A 26,982-nucleotide genomic window follows, 5' to 3' on the forward strand; every position below is an offset into this window, starting at 1 on the left:
GAAAAAAATCCTTTTATCTTAAGGACACTTGTACTAGACTGTTTATTGCAGCTCAATTTACAATCGCCAAAATGTGGAAACAGCCTAAATGCCCACCAACCCAGGAATGGATTAACAAGCTGTGGTATATGTATACCATGGAATACTATTCAGCCATTCAAAAAAATGGAGACTTTACATCCTTCGTATTAACCTGGATGGACGTGGAAGACATTATTCTTAGTAAAGCATCACAAGAATGGAGAAGCATGAATCCTATGTACTCAATTTTGATATGGGGACAATTAATGACAATTAAGGTTATAGGGGGGAAAGCAGAAAGAGGGACAGAGGGAGGGAGGTGGGGCCTTGGTGTGTGTCACACTTTATGGGGGCAAGGCATGATTGCAAGAGGGACTTTACCTAACAATTGCAATCAGTGTAACCTGGCTTATCGTACCTCAATGAATTCCCCAACAATAAATAAAAAAAAACCAATTATTTGTACTTACACTCTACCCACAGCAAAGTAATGAAGAGAATCACCATTTAAAATTCTGACTCTAAAGCCATTCTCTGGAAAGGTCATTCATAAGAGGAGGAAATATAGTATATTTTGCAAAACAAAAAAATCAGGAAAAAAATGAATCAAGATTAAATATAGTAGAAAAGCAAGTATACTAATGTATGTTATTTATTTCAACAACTTTTAGGGATAAAATTTAATTTACTTACCTCTGATAAAGCTGAAGAAAAGTGATTACAGTTTTTATGCATCAAATGATAAGCATTGCCTTTGTATTCTTTTCCCAGTTCTTCTACAATTTTTTCTATATCATCTTCTAGAAAGTCAGTGCTCCCTAAAACAACAGCTTCTCTTAAAAAACAAAAAGAAAAAAAAAGAAAAAAGGACATGGTTGTGTGAATTTCAGTTATTTATAAACAGCATGTTTAAAGATTTGCTCATTTCCAAACATATTATGATTGATGTAACAAAGCAGGGTTAATATATTAATACATATTATATATAATACACAACATAATATATGTATATTATATGTTATATATGATATAGGGGTTAATATATATTAAAATTATATATTTTAAAATTTAAAATTATATATATAAAATTATAATTTTAGTTTTTACTTTTTTGTAATACTCTTAAGTATACTACCTCTGAAAAATACAAATGCACAATAAATTCTTTATGAAACGATGTATGTCATATTAAAAATGTAATATCACAGTTATTTTTGCAACTAGTGTATTAATAATTATATTATTAGTGAACCAGAACTGTTCTGCAAATTGCAAATATTCTTGCTTAACTGCACCTGCCATCAAAGGGCTGGTCTCGGGCAGTGCCTGTGGCTCAGTGAGCAGGGCGCCGGCCCCATATACCGAGGGTGGCAGGTTCAAACCCAGCCCCGGCCAAACTGCAACAAAAAGATAGCCGGGCGTTGTGGCAGGCGCCTGTAGTCCCAGCTACTCGGGAGGCTGAGGCAGGAGAATCGCCTAAGCCCAGGAGTTGGAGGTTGCTGTGAGCCGTGTGACGCCACGGCACTCTACCAAGGGCAATAAAGTGAAACTCTGTCTCTAGGAAGGAAAAAAAAAAAAAGGGCTGATCTCAGAAACAAACTTTCAAGTTATCTGCTACATGCTGCAGTGAGATGAACTGTCAAACTTGACTAAATTTAAAAACAATTATCAATAACCCCCCCCCAAAAAACTACTACCTTGGAATGCAATAGACAATTAGTCAAATACAGGTTGCGCATTTAAGAAATGTGAAAATTATTAGAAAACGTGTGTAGTCTTTAAGCTCATGAAGGATGGCAATATAGCACTGCTGTGTGCAAAAGGCTTAATTCAGTGACAGGATGAGAGAACCAAGAACTCAGTAGTGTTAAGTGTAGCCCTCTTCTCAATTTCAATGTTATAATCTCTTTCTGCCACTTTTCACTTGGCAGGTTATCTATTATAGGCCCAGAAGTTTCTTTAAAGCTTCTCAAAATTAAGATTCTAAGTATCACTTTAAATACAAACCTCAATTAAGAAATTTGATTAACATTCAAAATTTCACTGTGTTTTACTACTACTATCTACAGCACCACAGAACACTTACACCCATACATGTTTTATTTATTTTTAATTAAATCACAGCTGTGTACATTAATGCGATAATCATGGGGTACAATATGCTGGTTTTATATACCATCTGAAGTATTTTCATCACACTGGTTAACATAGCCTTCATGGCATTTTCTTAGTTATTGTGTTAAGACATTTATATTCTGTACTTAGTAAATTTCACATGTACCCTTGTAAAATGCATCATAGATGTGGGTCCCAGCAATTATTCTTCCTCCACCCATCCTCCTCCCACCTCCCACTCCTCTTTCCTCTTCTTGGGCTATAACTGGGTTATAGCTTACATATGAAAGCTATAAATTAGTTTCATAGTAGGGCTGAGTACATTGGATACTTTTTCTTCCATTCTTGAGATACTTTGTATACCCATACATTTTAGATTTATCATTACATGTAGTTAAGTGTACCTTCACAACCAGGCTAGTCAACTATTTAGTTATTTCAAGTTTATAAACTGTGTCCTTTTCATTGGGAAAGTATTTTTTTTTTTTTTTTTGTAGAGACAGAGTCTCACTTTATGGCCCTCGGTAGAGTGCCGTGGCCTCACACAGCTCACAGCAACCTCCAACTCTTGGGCTTAAGTGATTCTCTTGCCTCAGCCTCCTGAGTAGCTGGGACTACAGGCGCCCGCCACGACGCCCGGCTGTTTTTTGGTTGCAGTTTGGCCGGGGCTGGGTTTGAACCCGCCACCCTCGGTATATGGGGCCGACGCCTTACCGACTGAGCCATAGGCGCCGCCCGGGAAAATATTTTTAATAGTGGTAGGTAGGTCACAATTAAATGTTCCTCCTTCCAAACAGGAGACTGGAGGAAACAAATCACTAAATGAGAAAGTTTTCTGAGTTACACAAAGGTAAAACTTTAAAAGTGCACAGAATAACTTATATGGGTCCGAATAAAAGCAATAGTTATTTCAGATACTTTATTTGGCTGATTCCCGTCTCTACATAAGTTAAATAGATCTAATTTTAAAGTGTCAGCAACATTTTTAACTTCTTAGGTTTTAATCTACAGAATTCTGTGTGCCTGAAAACAAGCTTTGGCACCTAAAACCAGTGTAATAAGAATTATCCTCCTTACTTACTTAAATTTAAATGTTTCTCCTAGTTCAGAAGCATTTCCTGGGGAAATTTCAAATATTCCAGAAAAGGGGTAAGGATGGCCACCATAAGCAAATTCTGAAAAGAAAAAACTCATGATTTTTAGTATTTATCACATCAAATGTAACCAGAATGCTGAATTAGCTTTAACAAATGAAGATGATAATACCATCTAAATATTTCTTAGTTTGTAACATGCTATCATGAACATCTCATGGGCGTAAAACTGAAATACTGAAAGACACCCAAAAGTAATCTTGACTGCCATATTTAGGCAAAAGGAGAGTGAATAACATTCAAAAGTGAATAGTCTCTCTGCATGTCTATGTCAAACTAAGGAAAGTGATCAGTGTTTTGCCATGTTTTGAATTAATCTAATCTCAAATTCCTACCTTACTGGAAAAACTATCTAATTCAGCGGTTCTCAACCTGTGGGTCTCGACCCACAGAAACTGTATTAAAGGGCCACGGCATTAGGAAGGTTGAGAACCACTGATTTTTTTGTTTGTTTGTTTGTTTTTTTTGTGCTTTTTGGCCAGGGCTGGGTTTGAACCCACCACCTCCGGCATATGGGACCGGCGCCCTACTCCTTGAGCCACAGGTGCCACCCGAGAACCACTGATCTAATAATTGAGTTTTCATGATTTTTGGGATGAAGGCTCCTGGTTTATCTCTGAGAAGGAGTGAACTATTACCAAACCTGAAAAGCTACTTCAATTCTCCTCATTCAAGAAAAAATATGCTGCCAAATTTTAACATATACACTATCACCCTTTCATGTCCACAACTAAACTTTCAGCTAGGAGGAAACTGATATCTCACTTAGATATTTAAGTAGCTAAGTCTCAACAGACATATTCAAAGAATTCAAACAAATGTATAAATTTCACTTAGAATTAAATACAATCTGAAAAGATATCAGAACAAAGCAGATACTAAGTTTATTTTTAATTCAGACCAGCAATGATGTACTTGAGAAAATGTTTAGCTTTCTATTTTGAAATTAATTTTTTAGTTTTTAATGACAGAATTTTATTAAATTGTACATGGTCAGGAAAGTCATAGATTCATTTATTCAAGCAGCGATCATTCACTTTCAGGAATATATATGGTTCTAACTTTGCTAAATTTATAAGGACATGTTTTGAATCATGGTGGTAACTATTACTAAATCATCTTATGAAAGCAACCAATGATTAGGCAGATAATAGAGCAATGACGTGCATACAAGAACACAGAGATTCAAGCCCTAGCTTGGTTAATTATTAGCATATAACTTTCAGCAGGTTTGGGCCTTGGTTTTTGCATCTAAAAATGGAGAAAATGTCACATGCTCTTATCTACCTCACAGCATGGCCATGTGGTTCCAAACTTGACGGTACTTTAAAAACTGTAACACATTATATAAATTCAAATTAAAAAGGAATTCATGGCTCAAGGAGTAGGACGACGGTCCCATATGCCGGAAGTGGCGGGTTCAAACCCAGCCCTGGCCAAAAAAAAGGAATTCATGAGCAACTTTGGCAATAAGCCAAATCAACTAAGGAAGCAAGCCTACAGACTCTGATCCCACCCATAGCAATACTCCAAACAGTGAAGCTATTACCAAGAGGCCCCTCATTGTTTCTGGGATTCTATGGTAGAAATGCACATTAAATGGCAGATAGATTAATTACTTCTTTCTGCCAGTTAAGCATTTTCTTTGTTTTTAAAACTTATTTAAAATTTCATTGCAAATTTTTATACCCAACACTAAATGTGCTTAACATGTGTGCTGTGTTCCAAGCAGCTAGCATGAAATATAAAAAAGACAGTACGAACATCACACTGGCACATTTAAGTACACTGGTCTTTTTCTTTACATTAGCTAAAATTGATTTGTTCAGGGATAACTCTGAACTACACTAATATATTAAAAGAGACCACAGAGACTCCCCCTTGAAGCAAACAAAGACACTTCTGCTATAGGTTAGTTTATTATTTAAAATGATGTCAGCACAACCCTGATGAAATCAGCCATGTGATTAGTCTTGTGCAGACCACTGCTAGATACAACATGATCAAGAATGGATTATTTTGTGCCAAGAGTGGGAATCAGAACAAAAGAAAAAACTGTTGAAAACATGCTCAGTTTGAGTGGCTCCTAACATATTTAGCAAAACAAAAGGTAGTAAAAGTAACAAGCCTTAAAAGGGCCGAGTTAATAAGAAAGGACATCATTCTCGAGAAAAAGCAACATGTAATGGACATCAGGCTTTGTTTAGTGATGTTTTTAGACTTTATAAATATATACTGATAGGTCTACAAAAACAAATTCAGGAAATTGGTATTTCAAGTTTGATACTACATAGCACCAACTCCTTGCCAACCAAAATGATTGTTTTTGTCATGCTATTTTTCAAACAGATTTCTTAGGAATATATATGAGATCAAAACAAACTTCTAGTACAATAATATCAAAAGGAAATACTTTTTAAGACAGTATTTAAAAGATAACTAAATAAATGTATACTCTTGTATTTTTAAGTATTTTCTCCCAAATACATCTTGCTTTGGGGATTTTTCTAAAATCTGTTATAAACAAATATGGGTATATTTTCTTCTACTTCCTGTAATAACATATGGAAGTGATTAAAAAAGAGAATTACATGCTACAATGTGCTTCCCAGATTCTCACAAATCCCCCAACCCTTTTGAGACTGAAGCACTCCTTCCCTCAGCTACTGGGACTACGGGTAGTTGGCTGCTCTCTGCTGAGTTCTTGGCTGGAAATTGCCTCTAGCTAAAGAGAGCTGCCTCATTCAAGGTTCAGTCTCATTTAAGGTTCATGTTTGCGGGGTGGCAGATATCCAAAGACTGGCCATTGCTTCAATTCAGACATCTTTGAGGGGCTTTCCCAACTTGATCCTTGAGGGTCCTCAAGGGATCAACTAAAACATCTGTCGGGACTTCGATCAGAGTTCATCTTCTTGCTCTGTCTGCCCTGCTTCATTCTTCCATTCTCACGGGTCCTCACCTAGACAGCACTGCCCAGTAAACACACTTCCTGCATGTATATTTCTATCACAGTCAGCTTCCCAGGAAACCTACCCTGCATTGTTACTGTATGTTATTTAATGTATATAATATTTTGCATGGAAAATATATTTCATTAACCTTGTGCTTGGATATACAAATTAACTCATGTAATAAAATTTGTCATTTGTTTCAATAAAAAAATTACAATTATTTTGAATCTTCTTTAAAGCACATCTTCTGAAAGTATATTTAGACTGTGTGTACACGTACCTCTGCCATATACTTCAATTCCTGAATGAAAAACTCCAATTCCTATGGATGAGGTGTATTCGTTCATCCAGTACTTCAAAGAAAAAAAAGAAGAAAAAGATTCAGAACACCCGTTCATTCACAACTTAGCTCCACAATATAGGAGATGACTATTTCCCACATCTTTCACTGAATGTGTAGATTTTTCCAATCCTTTTTCTTGGTATTTTCCCTTACAGATCTGAAACACCATGGTAATGATCCATTTGGTATCATCTTTGTGCGTTAACTTGTACCATATCCCAATCAGGAATGCCTTCCTGGGCCAAAAGTCATGTCTTAAGAGTATAATAAAATCAAAAGATCAAAAGCTCAAAAGCCTGGGAAAAAATTTTATAAATTTGTTAGTAATTTTTTTTTTTTAAACTACACACATAATGTATGCTTTCATATTTGTTTTTCCATGCTAAGCTTTTCCTTTCATTCTCTGGTGAGCTTGCTGAGAGAAAGGATGTTGGCTTGCTCAGGGAAAGGATAGTGTATTCTTTTTCAGTAAACATTTACAGCATGCATCATGTATACTGACTCAGCCCAAAGTTTGACAATGATATTAATATTGGAATAAATAACATGAAACAGAGTTTAGAACATTCTCATTGTTAGCATGAAAAAAAAAAAAAAAAAAACTTCCGGGCAGCTCCTGTGGCTCAAGGAATAGGGTGCTGGCCCCATATACTGGAGGTGGTGGGTTCAAACCCAGCCCCAGCAAAAAAAAAAAAAAGGGTACTATATGAACTGTGTCTTTAGAAACAAATAAAATTTCCCCAGATAGAAAAATGGGCTGTGAGTGGGGTGGTGATGTAGTGGTTAAGAGAATGGGAAGAAATGCCAGGAACAGGTAGTAAGCTAGGAAATTACAGAGAAAGACTGTGCAGAGGGCTAAAAGGGTCACTGGGGTGTTAAACCTAGGAGGTAAATGAGTTAAGAGCTCAGTCAGTAGTGTTATAAATCTACTGAATTTCTCCCAGGTTAGGACAAATAATTTGTCTTTGATTTTTTCCTAGGTTTACCCAAGTCTTAACCTTGGCTCTGGATCCCTAACCAGTTTCTCCCAGTATGGGCATGTTCTCATGCATTGCTGGAGGAAGCATAAGTGGACAAGTCATTTTTTTTTTTTCCTAAAATGTACCTAAAAGAAAAATTAACCAAAACTAAAATATTTAAAAAACGATGAACTTTCCAATTTAGATAACAAAATAGTAATTAAAACAATATTGTACTGTTATAGGACTAGATCCTTACATATGTAAGAATTTGGTGTACAGTAAAGGTGTTATTTAAAATTAACGGTGGGCCAGGTTGGATGGCTCGTGCCTGTAATCCTAGCACTCTGGGAGGCTGAGGCGGGTGGATCACCGGAGCTCAGGCATTTAAGACCAGCCTGAGCAAAGAATGAGACCCTTGTTTCTACTAAAAAGAGAAAAACTAGCCTGGTGTTGCGGTGGGTGTCTGTAGTCCCAGCTACTCAAGAGGCTGAGACAAGAGAATCGCTTGACCCTATAAGTTTGAGGTTGCTGTGAGATATGATGCCATGGCACTCGACCCCACTGAGACTCTGTCGCAAAAAAAATAAAAATAAAAATAAAATTAGGGCCAGGCATGGTGGCTCATGCCTTTAATTCCAGCACTCTGGGAGGCAGAGGCTGGTGGATCCCTTGACCTCAGGAGTCTGAGATCAGCCTGAGCAAGAGCGAGATCCTAGCTCTAAAAAAAATAGCCAGGGCTGGGCATGGTGGCTCACGCCTGTAGTCCCAGCGCTGTGGGAGGCCGAGGCGGGTGGATTGCCTGAGCTCAGAGGTTCGAGACCTGTATGAACAGCAGTGAGCCAGAGTTAAGACCCTGTCTCTACTAACATCAAAGACAGCCGGACGTTGTGGTGGGCATCTGTAGTCACTGCTACTGGGGAGGCAAGGGGACAGAGCATCGCCAGAGAAAGAACATCTATAAAAAGAAGAAAGAAAATGAACAACAACAAAAAAGTACTTCTAAATGAAGAATGAACCAGCAAGCTGAAATTAAAAATAAAAAAAATTAAAAAAAAAAATAGCCAGGCATTGTGGCAGGTGTCTGTAGTCCCAGCTACTTGGGAGACTGAGGCAAGAGGATTGCTTGAGCCCAAGAGTTTGAGGTTGCTGTGAGCTATGATGCCACAGCATTCTACCTAGGCAAAAAAGTGAGATGCCTTCTCAAAAAAAAAAAAAAAAAAAATTAACAACAGAGTACAAATTATTAAAAATGTGTTGGCTGGGTGCAGTGACTTATGCTGTAATCTCAGCACCTTGGGAGGCCAAGGCAGGAGTATCACTTAAAGCCATAAGTTAAATAAAAAAATAAAAATGTTGACAAATTGATTACACATAAATTTCACATATCTGAAAATAATCATATATACTGGAATAAAATGTATTTTTAAAAACCGTAGATGGGACAAGAAAAAACCTAAAATATAAAGTAAAACATCAAAAGTCAGTGTAAAAATGCACACATTTTTACTGTGCAAAACTAAACAATATCTGGGCTGCGCCTGTGGCTCAGTGAGTAGGGCGCTGGCCCCATATGCGGAGGGTGGTGGGTTCAAACCCAGCCCCGGCCAAACTGCAACAACAAAAAAATAGCCGGGCGTTGTGGCGGGCGCCTATAGTCCCAGCTGCTTGGGAGGCTGAGGCAAGAGAATCACATAAGCCCAAGAGCTGGAGGTTGCTGTGAGCCGTGTGACGCCACGGCACTCTACCCGAGGGCGGTAAAGTGAGACTCTGTCTCTCCAAAAAGAAACAAAAAACTAAACAATATCAAAAGATAATACATAGGAAGAAAAATTCTAAATAGCAAAAATTAGTATGAGAATATAAATATCCCTCTCTATCCAACTCTTTTGAGTTCCTGATTTTAGACAGCCAGAATTTGGATGTCAAGTTAGGAAAGTGAGGGATACTTTTTAATCTGAAATCAATTTGATTTTAGGTGGAGAATAGTGAGATTATATATAGCAAGGATTCCTCAAGACATTTACTCAAATCTACTTAATCCCCGAGTTTGGGCAGCAAAAGGTCAGACAGTGTATCTGTATGTAAAAGTTCCATTATAAATGAACAAACAATCCCTCCCCCCAAACCAAAAACCCACAGACTTGTGTGAGCAATTTCAGAATAAACTAGTGCCGGCAAACCTGAACTAAAAATCTCACTAGTAAACAGAAAATTATTAAGACGACAAACTACCTTTCTTTTTTATCCATTAGTTTGGCAAGTATTAAAAACACTGGAAATTGGGTGCTGGCAAGGGTATGATGCAGTCCCTGCACACACAAGAATAATCAATGACAGTTACTTAACCATTTACCTCCTGGAATAGATTCTATAGAAATACTTGCATGTATGCAAAGACACATTCCAGGTCATTAACTGTAGTTATCTACAATACCAAAAAGCTGGAAACAATCTAAATATCAATAAAGGAATGGTTAAATTAAAAAACCCAAGCCATTATCTGTAGCATGATCAAATTTTTATAAAATAAGCCCTGAATGTTTACATGTTAAGTAAGGAAAGACAAAATAAGACCACCAGCAACTGCAACAGAAGAACGGTCTGAAGCATATAGATCCAATTGTTAACAATTTGGGGGAGCAAAGCAGATATGGTTAGGGTTGGAACAGAGAAGTAGAAAATGATTATTTTCAGTTTTCACTTCATATATTTCAGGACTGTTTTTCTACATTTGATAAAAGAGTATTGCTTTTATAATTAAAAGGGTTATTTGAAAGCAAAATACTACACTCCGGTTGAGCAGGTTTTCATTTACTCGCCTTTTCACATTATGGAAGGAGAATAGGTTGTATACATTAAAAACATAAGCACAAGGCTATTAATTGCAGCATTATTTGTGCTAGCAAAATACTGCTAACAATTTAAATGTGTACCTATAGGATACTAGTTGAATAAACTGTGATATACATACATAATAGAATATAGAGCCACAGACAGAAGGGATGCTCAGGAGGAACTAATAGGAAGTAATTTCCAGCCTGTATTTGTTGGGTGAACAAAAGCCAAGTTGTAAAATAATGTGTACATACTACTGACAAAGATTCTTTGCTTGACCAAACTGTAGTCAGGCTCTCAAGCCTCCTAGGTCCATCTGTACAAATCCCTATAAAATCTAGTTTTAGCAAAGAACTCGTTGCTCAGCTCAGCAAGAAGCTCCCACCCTCACTATCCACTCACCCTCTATATCTGATCAGGTTCCTCATTTTCTCCACACCCCACGTGATGTCTAATCACCCTGGTCTGTCTTCCATAAAAATCATGTTATATTGGTTTACCGAAAATCCTCTTTACCCCTGAGGATTCTTCTTAAAAATTTTCCATTCAATTACCGCAATCCTGCTCCTTGGTTACAAATTCCCATTTGCCCACGCTGTTTGGAGTTCAGCCCAATCTTTCTATCCTACTGTAAAATCCCATTACTGTTGTCCCCATACATACTAGTCATCCTGAATAAAGTCTGCCTTACCATACTTTTAACAAGCATCACCAATAGTTTTGACATTCAACTATGCATATGCTCTTGTAAGAATATCTATGTACCTCTGCATCTTGAAGCCAGCAAACTACTCTTGCAGACCATCTGGCCCACCTCCTATCTTTGCAAATAAAGTTCTACTAGAACATGGTCGTAGCCATTCATTTGTAAACTGTCTATGGATGCTTTCATGCTACAGTGACAGAGTTTAGTGTGACAAAAACCTAAAATACCCCCTGATTCTTTACAGAAAAAGTTTAAGACCCCTGTCTTGTGCAATCTATTTGCTTACTTTTGCAAAAAAAAAAAAAAGAAAAGAAAAAAAAATCAGAAAACTCATGAAAAGAGTTACCTGTAGGGGAATGGGTGAAAGGGAAAGAGAAGCCTTCCAGAAACTGTCTTTTTATGGCTTTTAAATTTGAACCATGTGAACATTTTATACAAGTTAAATGTAAATAGAAACAAATGAACCTAGTTGTTTATCAAATAATATATCCATACAGAAAAATCAAATTTAATTTCTAAATATAGTACTCTGCTTATATACTTTTCATGAAATATATTCTAAGGATAGAAGTACAAAGAAACACTGAGCGGTGTGGCAGTGGTGTAATTCTAAAATTATTCTGTATGAACTATGGCATACACAGAGCAAGAAGTCAGTAAATACAATGCTGCTGGTGGGCTCAAGAGTTGTCAGTGTAGGTGAGGGAAATACAAACTATGGAAGAGAGAAAGAGAAGAAAGAACCCTGCTAAGTTGAATTGTAACTGAAGGTATTTGCGTAAACTCATGATTTTAAAACATATATATTACGGAGCTTTGCTCACTGAAGCGGAAGTAATCAACATACTGGCCAGATTTTCTTTTTGTTGTTTTTTACTAAAAAGAACCAGAACTCCTTAGAGCAGCGGCTCTCAACCTGTGGGTCACAACCTCTATGGGGGTCGAATGAACGCTTATAATTAAAAGGGTTATTTGAAAGCAAAAAAGCCCCGATTTTCACAGGGGCCGCCTAAATACATACTGCATATCAGATATTTACATTACAAGTCAAAACAGTAGCAAAATTAGTTATGAAATAGCAATGAAAATAATTTTGTGGTTGGGGGTCATCACAACATGAGGAACTGTGTTAAAGGGCTGTGGTATTAGGAAGGTTGAGAACCACTGCCTTAGAGAAACGGTTGACCCCAAATTGGGGCAGAAAAAGTACAAGATAAGAATTGCTCAAAGAATGATTAAGACATGTCAAAATGAGAGAAAAGCTGACCTAGTTAGTTCTACTGGCTAACTATGGGAAAATATAAGCATCAAATATGAGCATTTAATATAGCATATTAAAAAAAATCTCAGAATGCATAGTAATACTTAAAAAAAAAGCAAAAGGAGGGAGAGCTTTTCTTTATAGAACAAAAGTGCACGTAAGGGCAACATCAGGTACTCTCCACTTTGCTGCCCTCAGCTGAGCTATGCAAAGATCATGGATGATTAGACGGAAACCAATAGAAGAAAGATTATTAGAAGAATTATATTCACATGGTCTCAGAACACCACCTCCTCCTCTTTCCCTAAATGGAGAGAAAGATACCTTTGCAATGAAAAATATGGTAAATATCACCATATCCAAGTGAACTTCAGGTCAGGAGTTCAAGACCAGCCTGACCAATAGCAAGACCTTGTTTCTACTAAAAGTAGAAAAAATTAGCTGGACATTGTGGCCACTGTCAGTAGTCCTAGCTAATAGAGAGGCTAAGGCAGGAGGATTGCTTGAGCTCAGGAGTTTGAGGTTGCTGTGAGCTAGGCTGATGCCATGGTATTCCAGCCTGGGCAACAGAGTGAGATTCTGTTTCAAACAAACAAAAAAATCTTCTTGGGAAATATACACCAAAATGTTTAGAGATGAATTACTATTTGTGACTTACTTTCTATGTGCAGGGGATGGAAAGGGTATAAGACAAAGCAAATGTGGAAAAATGTTAAAAACTGGTGAATCTCAGTGAAGAGTACACAGATTGTACTCTTTCAACTCTGGGGGGAAGGTTTATAATTTTCAAAATAAAAAGTTGAGAGAACTAAGAATAATCTAATCCTTGCCTCCTTAAAATGAAGAGATGCCTTTCCAAGTTTCTTGCTATACTCCCTTTTTCACAGAAAATGAGTAGAAAATACAAGGTATCATAATAGTATGCATAAAAATTCTGCTAGTCTTTTGCCAGTTGGTGGTTTCCTTGGCAGCCAACGTCTAGGACTTAAATTGCCTTTTCCAATCGAGAAATTCCATTGTTTATGCAACCAATAATTTTGTCTGTACACCAACCATGTATTTCCTTAACAACGGCACCAACAGGCTTTTGTTCTAGATGCAGGCAGTTCTATTTTAAAATGGCCTTTTCTCTTTTTACAGTGTAAGCTTCTCTTACAAAATAGAGTATTTTCCAAAAAGAGATATAATCAAAAGGTTTTAAACTTGGTAAATTGAACATTTTCATTTAATAATGTTCAATATCACTTAATTTTAACAATTTCTCTTTTAGTTGAGCAGCAAATAGCCTTCCAAAAGGGCTTTATAGTGAATTTCCATAACGGGAATACAAATGTTTTATGGAAAGTTTTCACCAGAAAATACAAAAAATAGATATATACAGTGACTTCTTGCTAAAGGGTTAGGATGAGCGTACACTTGTCAGAGTGAGTATCCTGAACTTAGAAATCTTTTATTCTCTACTTTTTTACAAGTGAAAATAATTTCTTCTATGCTTAAGGATCCCAAGTTTAAAACTTCTATATGTTGCGTGGGTACAACTTCAGTCTGAAATATTCTTGCATTCAAGACTTCTTACATTTTCAAAAAATAAAAGGGTACAGTTAGACATATTTTGTAAAGGAGAGTATCTGCACAATGAGAGAAACTTCAAAACAAAAGAAAGGTACTATCCAAAAATTATGTTAGTACTTTGGAATTCAGTATAATGAGATCTGGCCTAAATAAAGTTTCTAAAGAACTGCTGAGACAGTACAATGAAAAATGAACAGCCGACAGCTTTGCAAGTGGTAGTATCACCTCCATTCTCAGATGAAAAGTTGAATAATCAGGTCAAATGGTTTTGCTCAAGGTTATAGAAAGCCCACAAGCTGCTAGGAAAAGATTTTTTTATTTTAAGAATTCAGATTAATACGTAAAAATTATTACAAATGATTAGGTTACATTGTGTTTGCTAGGTAAAGTTCAAGATGTAGTTGAGCCTTTTACCTGGGGGTGTGGAAAAGATTTTTAACTTTGAGACACTCTTTTGGACAGTATTAAACAGTGTTAAGACCACCTCCATTCCTAACATTATTTTATTTGAAGGGTCTGTTTCAATATTCTGTGCCGGGCAAAAATTGATGTTGCTTATTCATTGTAAGTAATAACAATAGGAATTCAATTGTTCTTTTCTTTTTTTTTTTTAATTTTTGTAGAGACAGAGTCTCACTTTATCGCCCTCGGTAGAGTGCCGTGGCCTCACACAGCTCACAGCAACCTCCAACTCCTGGGCTTAAGCGATTCTCTTGCCTCAGCCTCCCGAGTAGCTGGGACTACAGGCGCCCGCCACAACGCCCGGCTATTTTTTGGTTTGCAGTTCAGCTGGGGCCGGGTTTGAACCCACCACCCTCGGTATATGGGGCCGGCGCCCTACCGACTGAGCCACAGGCGCCACCCATGTTCTTTTCTTTTCTTTCTTTTTTTTATTTTCTATCCCAGAAAGGCCCTCAAGTTAATTCCTTCATGAGATAAAAGTAACTCCATCTACTGGTTACACATCTATGAAAGAGACATCTCTACCTTATAGAAATTAGAAGGATTATAAAAGGAAGACTATGAACAACTGTATGCCAATAAATTATAAATGAGATGAAATGAAAAAAATTCCTGGAAAGACACAAAAAACAAAACTGACTCAAAAGGAAACAAAAAATTTGAATAGACCTCTAAGGAGGAAAGAGAATGAATTAGTAATTTAAAACTATCCACAAAGAAAGCCCAGGAAGAGATTACTTCACTGTTGAATTCTACTAAATAATTAAATAAGAATCAATACCAATTCTTCACAAACTCTTCCAAAACACAAAAGAAAACACTTCCAAACTTATTCTAAGGCCACATACATGATACCAAAGACATCGCAAGAAAACATTGACTAACATGAAGAGAATCAAAAATCATCAACAAAATACTAGCAAATCATACCCAGCAACATATAAAAAGGATTGTACACTATGACCAAGTGGAATTTATCCCAGAAATGGATGGGCTTAATATAAAAAAATCAATTAATGTAATATACCACAATCAGGGATTTTTATATTTTTGAGACAATCTCAAGCTGTCGCCCTGGGTAGAGTACCGTGGCGTCACGGCTCATAGCAAGCTCTAACTCTTGGGCTTAACCGATTCTCTTGCCTCAGTCTCCCAAGTAGCTGGGACTACAGGTGCTGGCCACAGCACCTGGCTATTTTTTTGTTGCAGTTGTCATTGTTGTTTAGCTGGCCTGGGCCAGGTTCGAACCTGCCGGCCTGGGTGTACGTGGCCAACGCCCTACCCAGTGAGCTACAGGTGCCACTTAATATACCATTATCAATAGAATAAAGGACAAAATTCACACGATTATCTCAATAGACACAGAAAAGCATGTGACAAAATCCAATACCCATTTGTGATCAAAAAAAAAAAAAAAAAAATTCCTCTCAAATCAGTAATACAAGGGAAGTTTACCCAAGATGATAAAAGTCTTCATTCTTCATCTATGAGAAACCCCACAGCTAGTAACATATGAAAGGGAGAAGGAATGAATATCTTCTCTTTAAGATCAGGAATAAGAAAATGTTTGCTCTTGCTATTTCTATTAAATACTGTGCTGGAGATTCTAGCCACAGAAATTAGAAGAAAAAAAATTAAAGGCATCTATGTTGGAAAGAAATAAAACTATTTGTAGAAGGTATGACCTTAGATTAGAAAATTCATAAAGGACCCACTAAAAGTTATTAACACTTATAAGCTCAAAAAGTTTTTAGGGTATAAGATCAATATGTAAAAACTATTTTATATACTAGCAGTAAACAAAAAATGAAATTAAAAAAATAATTCCATTTACAGATGCATCAAAAACTAAACTTAGGGATTAAATTTAAGAAGTTTTCCAACTTGTATTTGAAAACTACAGAACACTGAAGGAAGTTAATGAAGACCTAAAGAAGTAGAAAGACATTCCATGCTTATGGGCTGAACGACTTGGTATTATTAAGATGGGAATAATCCCCAAATTAACCTGAAGATTCACTGCAATCCTTACCAAAACTGACAACTGACAAACAAATACTAAAATTCATATGGAAATTAGAGGGGCCCAGAATAGCCAAAAAAATCATGAAAAACTTGGAGGACTCAGACTTGCAATTTCAAAACTGAGCGTGGAGCTACAGTAATCAAGACAGTGTGTTACTGAGGTACTAACAGACACACGGCTAAGTGAAATAGAATTCAGAGTTCAGAAATAAATTCTGATGGTTATGACCAACTCATCTTCAATAAGGGTATCAAGATAATTCAGTACGGGAAAAGGATATTCTCTTCAGGGCGGTGCCTGTAGCTCACAGGAGTAGGATGCTGGCCCCATATACCAGAGGTGGTGGGTTCAAACCCAACCCTGGCCAAAAATTGCAAAAAAAAGAATATTCTTTTCAACATACGGAACTGAGACAGCCGGACATCCACCTACAAATCAAACTGGATTTCTACCTCATACCACATAAAAATGAACTCAAAATGGATCAAAGACCTAAATGCAAGGGCTTAAACTATAAAGCTCTTAGAGAAAACATAAGGATATTTTCATGATCTTGGATTAGATGATGGCTTCTTATATATGACACCAAGGCAAAGCACAAACAACAAAAAGTAGATCAACTAGACATCTGCAAAATTTAAAATTTTTGTGCTTCAAAGGACGCTGTCAAAGATAAAAAGCAACCCACAAACTGGGAAAAGACATTGGCAAGTCAAATACAGCAGAACCTCTGTAAGATGAAAGGACTGTAACAAACCGGTTAACATGAACATGGTCAACATAAGGAACTAGGCCTACTGTACTGATATGTACATGTGATGCATGCCCATTCTATATGACCTAGCAATTTCATTCCTAGGCTTATACCCAAGAAAAATGAAAATATATACCCACACAAGAATTTGTAATCAATGTTCATAGCAGCATCACTTATAATAGCTCTAAAGTAGAAACTACCATCCGCTATGTCTATTAATTGATGGATACAATGTCGTTTTATCCCCATAATATTATTACTCAGTAAAAAGGAGTAAAGTATTGATGCATGTTACAACATGATCTCTGAAAACCTTATGCTAGGTGAAAGAGGCAAATCACAAAAACCACATATTGCACATTTAAATGAAATGTCCATAAAGTTAAATCTATGCAGACAGAACGTATCTGTATACTGGTTACCTATGAATGGGAAGCTGGGAAGATATGGAAAGTGACTGTTAATGGGTATACAGTTTCTTTCTGGGGTAATAAAAATTTTCTAAAATTGCTTATAGTGATTATGGCTCCACAACTCTGGGCGTTTACTAAAATCCATGAAATTGTACATTTTACACAGGTGAATTATAAGGAATATGAACTATACCTCAATAAAGCTGTTAATTAAAGAAAGAACATTAGACACAGAAGTAAAAGATCTAACTCATACCAAACGGCAGAAGAATATATTGTTTTATATTTGGTAAACCTAAACAAAAACAATTCTACGGGCGGCGCCTGTGGCTCAGTTGGTAGGGCGCCGGCCCCATATACCGAGGGTGGCGGGTTCAAACCCGGCCCCAGCTGAACTGCAACCAAAAAAAAAAAAAAAAAAAAAAAATAGCCAGGCGTTGCGGCGGGCGCCTGTAGTCCCAGCTACTCGGGAGGCTGAGGCAAGAGAATCGCTTAAGCCCAGGAGTTGGAGGTTGCTGTGAGCTGTGTGAGGCCACGGCACTCTACCTAGGGCCATAAAGTGAGACTCTGTCTCTACAAAAAAAAAAAAAAAAAAAAAACAGTAACAATTCTACATAAATTTTGAAATCCTAAGGATAAATTTTCCTTCAGCTACAAAACACATCTTGTTTCTTAAGAATAAAAGAAAGGAATTTGGGAGTCTAACAAAGTTCTTCCTTTGTTAGCAAAATGAGAACCAAAAAAACCCATGGGAAAAAAATCTTCCCTTCCTTGTCCCTACTATGAGATGTAATCCAATATGAACTTCACTATGAGTGAAATACAGGTTATGGGAGTAGGGCTTTTGATGGGAAAAAAGTGAAAAAAAAAAATGTTAGCCACCCAAAAACATTTTCTAATAACACAAAAGACATCCAATTAGTTTCTTGAACTCTATCCCTAATCAAAATCCTTTAGAGAGGTTACTTCTTACGTTACGAATTGCATTCCTAATTAGCCAGCTGTCTTCTAAAAACATCTGCTTTAAGTTACAAGGAAAACAGGATATACAAAAGTAATACATCAAAAACAGCAGAAAAACAATTCTAAATAGGTATTCTGGTCAGTCACCCCTTCATATATGAACAGCAGCATTATTTCTGAAGAAATTTTTAGAATTCACACAAAATGAGTAACTTAGATGTTTTTCTTTGATGTGACTTTTTTCCTAAACAGATTTAGAAGAAAAGAGGGTAAGATCTTCCAGGGAGAGGTGGTCAGAAAAAGAGACGTCCTCCAAATGTTTCTGCTCCTGTTAGGGATTCCTAGATCTATTATTAGAGAACACGCCTGGAAGGCTCAATCTTCACTAACTGGGCAGGCTGCCTGCAGAAGACACAGTTTAATTCAAGGTCAGAATGCCTTATCCAGTCCTTCCGCCTGAAAGTCCTGCCAGGACTATGCAGATAACACAAATGATGCCTATTTTAAGTGAAGATTTAATAAGATAAATGTAAACAAAACAAAAAAGTAAATGAGAACTGACCCTTTTTTCATGGAATGACTTCAGTTGGGAAACTCCAGTACAATAATGATCTACCTACTGTTGGTAGTTAGGCTGAAGTAACTGCTAGCCTCTCATAGTGAAATTTTAAAAATTAATAGTAGTGTTTCTCAGTGCTTCTCTGAGTTTCCATTCTGTTATTACGTTTAAAAATTATTTTACTACCATCAAAACTCATGTCCCATAGCATCACTTTGTAAGGAGATTTTTTACAAAGCTCAAGTGAGCTTTTCAAACTTGTTAGGAGGAAATTCATGCTTTTGTAGAACAATATAACACTGACATTTTTAACTTTATTTTACAAACTAGAAAATATTTTTGGAATAGAAAAATTATAAATATGCAAAAAGAAATCACAGCCAAGAACATGTATCCTTACAGCCATTAAAATAAACAAACAAAACAAGCTGCTGAACTAGATATGAGTGGATGTTAGCAAGATTTCTTGTTAATTTTTGTTGGATCTGTGTTCATTGATTTTTGTTATCTCAATGGTAGCAGATGCCAAAAGTTTAAAAACAAATACGTGGGAAAAATGGATAATCCAGGACACTCTTATCTAAATGAAATACTAGAAGTTGGTCTTTTATTTGAACTGGGGAAAGACCACTTTTCTTCTTGTAGCTTGGTTCAACGAGTAAGAGCACAGCTAGTCATGTGTGGGCCAGGTGAAGAACTACTGCAGTGAGACAGGCTCAGAAGGACACTGGGGGCCGGCCTTGCGGAGAACATTTATCACACAAAGGCGGGGCTGTGCAAGGGAGCAATGACACGGAACTTCAAGGGCAGGTACCCTAAAGGAGGCTACACAGTATCTCCATATATGTAGCAGACTTATTCAAGGAAAGGAATGATCCACAGCTGCCTAACTTAGTAGAACAGGAAAAATTGTCAGAAGTGTTAATCTGACAAAGAGGCACAAGGACACACAGCAAGAGGTCCCTATTAACAGTGATTACTACAGCAAACTGAAGGTTGACTCTCCTGTTTACAAAGTTTGAACCAGCCAGCTGATACACTAAGCCTGTATAGATGACAGCAATTCTCATCAAAGGCATCTAAGATGAAAAAAAAGTATTACCAAAGAAAAAAGGAATTCATTCCTGGCATCAAGCAAAAATGTTTTAGGAACCAAAACTGACTTGAGAAAAATGAGTATAACAGACAAAAATTTGTATCGCAACCCACTGGTCTTCAGTCTAAAACGTAACTCACTGTTCCCCTCCATGAAAATGTTTCCCCAGTTCACAGTGTCCTCGGCCCTTCACTCAAGTCCATGACTAACCTGACAAAGTTCTGATCAAACTTTCCGTTTTGCCTCCTTCATGCATCTTACACTCTAGTTATACCAGGACACAACCTGTGCTTTCCTACTCTTGCCGTTTTGTTCCCTGCCCTTGTAGATACTACCAATCCTTCAAGTTTTCCACCTTTTATTTTTCAGTGTTCCCTGACCCTATAACCACATATTCCTTTACACCCTTTTCTGCTCTTATCAAAACTACGCTATTCTGTCTTATACTGTTGTTACTGGTGTAACTCCCTTAAAAGATTCTAAATTCCTTAAAGAAGAAAGTACAACCAACTCATTCTTAAGGCTTCTACAGGATCAAAGTTAAATAAGTAATAGTAGATGGGTGAATTAGGGACATAATGATAGACCAAAAGCCTTCAAAAGAACACACAATCCTGAATTAAGAACCAGAAGGGGAGGCTGGGCGTGGTGGCTCACACCTGTAATCCCAGCACTTGGGAGGCAGAAGCGGGTGGATTGCCTGAGCTCACAGGTTTGAGACCAGCCTGAGCCAGAGTGAGACCTTGTCTCTAATCGTGTCTCTAAAAATAGCTGGGTCTTGTGGCAGGCGCCTGTAGTCCCAGCTATTTGGGAAGCTGAGTTAAGAGAATCGCTTAAGCCCAAAGTTTGAGGTTGCTGTGAGCTATGATGCCACAGCTCTTTACCAATAGTGACAAAGTGAGACTCTGTCTCAAAACAAACAAACAAAAACAACAAAAAAAACAGAAGGGGGAAAAAAACCCAAAAAGGAAAAATCACAAGACCAAGTTTATTGGAAGTCTAATAATTCAACCATTTACCATTCTGATAACTCTTCTTATGCTTCATTTCTGTTGACAGAAAAAAAGCAATAAATAAGAAATAATGTAGGTACTATTCAGTAGAGAAGATGGTGAATCAGGTTGTGGTCTAGAAATTCTAGATCCTACTTTTTAGTTGTGTGGGCAAGTCACTTAAGCTTTTCTCTGCTTGCTTCCTCTGTAACTACCTACTTTACACAGTAATATGAAGATTAAGGTCTTTGTTAATTTGTTAACATTTTAGCATCTGTTCAGAACACTCCTCCTTTAAAAGATAATGGTTTGAATATCATCTCTAGCCTGTCCCAATTTACCACAATTAGCAATGTATTTTCCTATTCCCGTAATTCCTAAAGAGTAAAGCAGCACACTGTATGTCAAAGAATGCATCTTCAGGATCGGTGCCCATAGCACAGGGGTTACAGCGCCAGCCACATATACCAAGGGTGGCAGGTTCAATCCCAGCCCAGACCAGCTAACAACAGCTGCAGCAAAAAAGGCCAGGCATTGTGGCAGGTGCCTGTGGTCTCAGCTACTTGGGAGGCTCAGGCAGGAGAATCACTTCAGCCCAAGAGTTTGAGGTTGCTGTGAGCTGTGACGACGCCACAGCACGCTACCCAGGGCGACACAGGGAGACTCTGTTCACCTCACACACACACCCACCCCCCAAGAAAGCATTTTCAGTTTCTTTTATAAAGCAAACTTCTTTTCCTTTACTCTTATAAATTTCTTTTAGGCTCTGAACCTGCAGCCTCTGACCATTGCATACTCCTAATTTATAAAGGGGTTTAATAATCTACTGCTAGAAGAAAAGGCACACTGTGCTCTCAATCAAGAGCACTATACATCCTGAGATGGTTTGTAATGGTCTATAGGAATAAAAAAGAAACCAAATTTAGATGGACAACACAGAAAAAGTAAAAGGCAATAAAAAGCCTTGAAAAACAAAGGGGTCCAATTGAACACAAAAGATTTTTTTTGAGACACAGTCTCATTCTTTCACCCTCAGAGTGCCATGGCATTGTAGCTCACAAACAACCTCAAACTCTTGGACTCAAATGATCCTCTTCATCAGTTTTTCATTTTCAGTAGAGATGGAGTCTCACTCAGGCTGGTCTTAAACTCTGAGGTCTAGCAATCCACCAGCCTCGGTTTCCCAGAGTGGTAGGATTACAGGCGTGAGCCACCGCCCCGCCTACAGAATTTTTTCTTGACGTAAGACAAAGACCTTCTAAAGTGCTATGTGTTTCTAGGCATTCTGATGATTATTCTAACTTTTTCTATCATCCATCACTTTTTGTTTTTTGGAGACAGAGCCTCAAGTTGTAACCCTGGGTAGAGTGCCATAGCATCATAGCTCACAGCAACCTCCAGCTCCTGGGCTCAAGCAATTCTCTTGCCTCTGCCTCCCAAGTAGCTGGGACTACAGGCGCCCGCAACAACGCCTGGCTATTTTTTGGTTGCAGCCATCATTGTTGTTTGGCAGGCCGGGCTGGATTCGAACCCGCCAGCTCAGCTGTATGTGGCTGGCGCCTTAGCTGCTTGAGCCACAGGCGCCGCGCCATCATCACTTTTCTCTGTATGTTAAACCATGTCCTTTTTACTCCAGGCTCACACCAGAACTTAATGACTCACTTCAAACCGTAGGTGGATCCTATGTCTTCCTGCCACAATTCCAAAATACAGCACGAAAACTTTAGAAACTTATAAACAATGTAAGGAAATAAGAAGTTTAGAATGGCAAGACTCTTAACCTGTATTATTTCTGTTCTTTTACATTTTTAAGCCCTCAAGAATAGCTATGAAGAATTTTTCATTTGTCAGTCAACTTCCAGGACATTTTAAACACCAGAGATAATCTTTTACAAAACAAAACCTGATCAACCAAAACCAAGCAAAAACAGTCAAGCTTACCTCTAACACCAAATATAAACTTCCATCCACTACTTTTTCTGGGTGTATCTCAACTGCAATTGTGAGGAAAACCAGTCCATGGACTGGATTCTGTGTGCTTACAGTATTCCAAAGTTAGACGACACAATAAGCTCCTCCCTTGCCTCTCTTGTGGTCACGTCACCTGTTGCATCACCTACAAAGTGGTCTTCAGAATCTTGGAAAGGAGCACCACCTCATCTCTAATCAGTGGGGCTCTTTTCTTACTAAATTTTAGCCTCATTCATTTTAATGAGCTTGCCTTTGGAGGCAGGTTGTGTTGGCTCCTGTTCACCTTGGACCAGATTCCAACATAGGCAACGATAACTATCACTTTCTGGACTTAGTGGGGCTTGGGAGACTTTGAAGACTTCGGCAGGAAGCGAGCTGTACGTCCGGCAGCAGAGGAGCTGGGAGCCAGGACCGTCGGGACCGGGGCGGTGGGGCAGCCCGGGTGGGAGCTGGGGCGTCGGAAACGCCACTGAAGCTTTGCGGAAAGGACACTGCCAGCCGCCGCGGGGTCGGGCCCAGAGCCGGGGTGCGGGCCCAGCCGACGGCGCGGGAGAGGTCCACGGCGGCCGGAACCCCGACCAAAGCCCTGGGGCCGAGCAGGCAGCCAGAGCGAGACAGAGCATCGACGGAGGAGAGGATTAAGGAAGAACAGTCCTCCCTCCTCCCGCCTTCCCCAAGAGAACTAAGCTGCGGGCGGAGACGCCAGGCAGGAAGCGCCGGGCCGGGGTCCGACCTCGGGCGCGAGAGGAAGCGGCCGGAGCCGCACTCACCATGTCGTACACGTTGAGCACCACTAACTGGTTAGCCCCCATCCTCCTCCCCGCGGCCGCCGCCTCGTCCTCCAGCCGCTCCGTCTCCGCGGGGCCCGAGGCCGCTGTCGCCCCCGCCGGCGCTTCGGGGGCCTGAGCCGGGCACTACGCGCACAGCCCGGCCCGCGGCGGCCGGGGCGGAAGCATCGGGCAGCCGGGCAGCTCCGAGGCGCCGCCGACCGGGGACTCTGCGCGGACGGGGCCGGACCCGCGGAGGCCCGCTCCGGCTCAGGCGCCTCCTCTCGGCGGCAGACACGTGGGGAAAGGCGGGGCCTGAGCCGGGGGCGGGCGCCGGGCGCCCCGGGGGCGGGGCCGGCCCAGCTCCGGGGCTGAGCCCGCCTGCGCGCCGCGTCTCGGCCGCCTCACCTCGGGACCTAAAATGGCGGCAGTCTCGGCGCCTCTACACCTGGAAGAGCGGGTTCCTCTTAAGACTACAATTCCCAGCATGCAGTGAGGCCAACTAGACGTGCAGAGGTGGAGTCCCCACGACGCAACCCTCCACTACAGCTCCCAGCATGCTGCGGGGGTCCGGCCCTATCGGACTAGGTCTCTCCGGGGAACTCCAGTTCCCAGCATGCACTTCTTCGCACCTGCCGGCCGACCCCGGGTTGTTCGCCTGGGCGGGTGGCCAAGTTTACCCTGAACCTTTCATTGCTGGTGCTGCTGCTGTTACTTTATGTCGCGCTGAGCCGACGAAGCCAACGAAATGTGACAAGAAATGTGACAAGAGACCAAAGTGATGATCCTAAGTTTTCCCAACTCCTGTGTTTTTTCCTCCTCCCCAAAGGGAAAGGTGGGGAAATAGAGGAAGGCGAGTTATTGGCGTGGGATGCGTTATAACAGGCATCTAATTAATCCTTAGTATGGACTTTACATTTTAAGAAAGTATCCTGCTGAAATGAGAAGACAGTACAGTATGCAGATTCGCACAACTTGAGGAGGTAGTATGCGCTTTTGTATTAATTCAACACATTTTGTGTCTGTCGCATGTCAAGCAGTGTTGTAGACCCTGGACAGTACCCTGATAAACAGGAAAGGGGCCAAACAAAATACCACAGATCTGTGCTTTGCAGAAAATTAAAATAAGGTTGGCAGTGCCCATAGCTCAGTGAGTACTGCGCCGGCCACATACACTGAGGCTGGAGAGTTCGAATCCAGCCCGGGCCAGCTAAAAACAACAATGACGACTGCAACAACAACAAAGAAAATTAAAATAAGGTGAAGTGATTGAGAGTAATCTTAAACTGGATGAACTGAGATCTCTGTAATGAGATGAGTTTAAAGCTTAAATCTAAATGACAGAGAGATAGCCCTGCAATTATGAGGGGAGGGACAAGTATTCCAGTCAAAGGGAACAGAAGTGCAAAGATCTGCTGTATAAAGGAGTTATCTGTATTAAGTAAAACAAAAAGACTGCTTAGCCGGGCGCTGTGGCGGGCGCCTGTAGTCCCAGCTGCTCGGGAGGCTGAGGCAAGAGAATCGCTTAGGCCCAGGAGTTGGAGGTTGCTGTGAGCTGTGTGAGGCCACCGCACTCTACCGAGGGCCATAAAGTGAAACTCTGTCTCTACAAAAAAAAAAAAAAAAACACGACTGCTGCTGGAACACGGGGTGATGATATTAGATAAGTTGGGCAGGTAGGCAGAGGCCAGATCTGGGAAGGATTTTTAAATTCATGATAGAGTTTGTATTTTTCAATGAAAATGTAGTGTTTGGGCTAGGAAGTGAAAGGGGTGGGTGTGTATTTTGAAAAGAGTATTTGGATTGCTGTGTGGAAAATGGATTTTAGAGAGACAAAGCAGGTGGAAAAAGATCAGTGTAGTACATTATAAAAGTAGTTCAGTGTAGTAGATTATAAAAATAGTAAAAAAATATTCCCAGTCTCCCAACTGATTCACACCTTTTGTATTGTCTCCCCCACACTAAGTCTCTGGTAGTCTGTGACTTGCTTTGGACAATGGAACATTAACAAACATAATGCAAGCAGAGTCATAAAAGCACTTGCAAGGTGGGGCTTGCCCGCTTGTTGATCTTTGGGAATCCTGTCACTACCACTATATGAATAAGTTTGGGCTAGCCTGATAGATGATGAGGGACACATGGTCAAGTCATCACCCACAGCCAGCTGACATCTAAGCAACTGCCTAGCATGTGGAGCTTTCCTCGACCACTGTCAATGGAAAAGAACCCACACTCTGTAACATAATTTAAAGAGGTTTATTCTGAGCCAAATGTGTTGCCATGTTCTGGAAAGTCATGCCCAAGAAGCCTTGAGCAAGTGGTCTCACTGTGTTTTGGTAACACCTTGGCTTTATATATTTTAGGGAGATAGGAATTACACGTAAAGTCATAAATCAGTGTATGGAAGATGTACATTGGTTTGGTCCCAAAAGGCAGGACATCTCTATTAGGGGCACTTACAGGTTATAGGTGGGTTTAAAGATGCTTTGATTTGTAATTGGTTAAAGAAATTAAGCATTGGCTGAAGACTTGGAATATCTTAGTTGATTCAGCTTATCAGGACTTTATTCCAGAAGTGCATGCTAGAAGGTAGCTTAGTTGTTGCTAATAGTGGAGGAGACAGAGAAAATTAGATAACTTTTTTTTTTTTTTTAAAGATAGAGTCTTACTCTATTGCCCAGGCTACTATGCTGTGACGTCAGCCAAGCTCACAGCAACCTCAAGTGATCCTCCTTCCTCAGCCTCCTGAATAGCTGGAACTACAGGCACTTGCTACAACGCCCAGGTAATTTTTCTATTTTTAGTAGAGACGCAGTCTCAGTTTTGCTTAGGCTCATAAACTCCTGAGCTCAAATGATCCTCTTGCTTTGACCTCCTAGGGTATGTATTAGGATTATAGGCATGAGCCACTGTGCCCAGCCCAGAGTTTAAATATTTTGGAGGTAGAGTCTATGGAACTTGCTAATGGGCTGGATATTGAGTTTGTTAAGGAGAAAAGATTCAAGAATAACCTCTAGATTTTTGACTTGGCAACTAAGTGGATGGTTGTACCACTT

The 26,982-nt window shown here is 39.4% G+C and overlaps 1 protein-coding gene across 1 annotated transcript in view; it reads right to left on the bottom strand.

The window, feature by feature from the left end:
• The window catches only part of DESI2 (desumoylating isopeptidase 2), a 43,130-nt gene extending 18,812 nt beyond the window's left edge, over positions 1-24,318 (bottom strand). Inside the window, exons 1-4 of the mRNA XM_053607024.1 lie at positions 23,930-24,318; positions 6,522-6,594; positions 3,218-3,311; positions 715-856 (exon numbers count right to left, since the gene is read on the bottom strand). Coding sequence (XP_053462999.1) covers positions 715-856; positions 3,218-3,311; positions 6,522-6,594; positions 23,930-23,971 — 351 coding nt within the window. The 5' untranslated portion in view covers positions 23,972-24,318. The remainder of the gene's footprint in view (positions 1-714; positions 857-3,217; positions 3,312-6,521; positions 6,595-23,929) is intronic.
• Between the last annotated feature and the right edge of the window lie 2,664 nt (positions 24,319-26,982).

The sequence above is a fragment of the Nycticebus coucang genome, chromosome 10, assembly GCF_027406575.1.
Source record: "Nycticebus coucang isolate mNycCou1 chromosome 10, mNycCou1.pri, whole genome shotgun sequence".
NCBI lineage: Eukaryota > Metazoa > Chordata > Mammalia > Primates > Lorisidae > Nycticebus > Nycticebus coucang.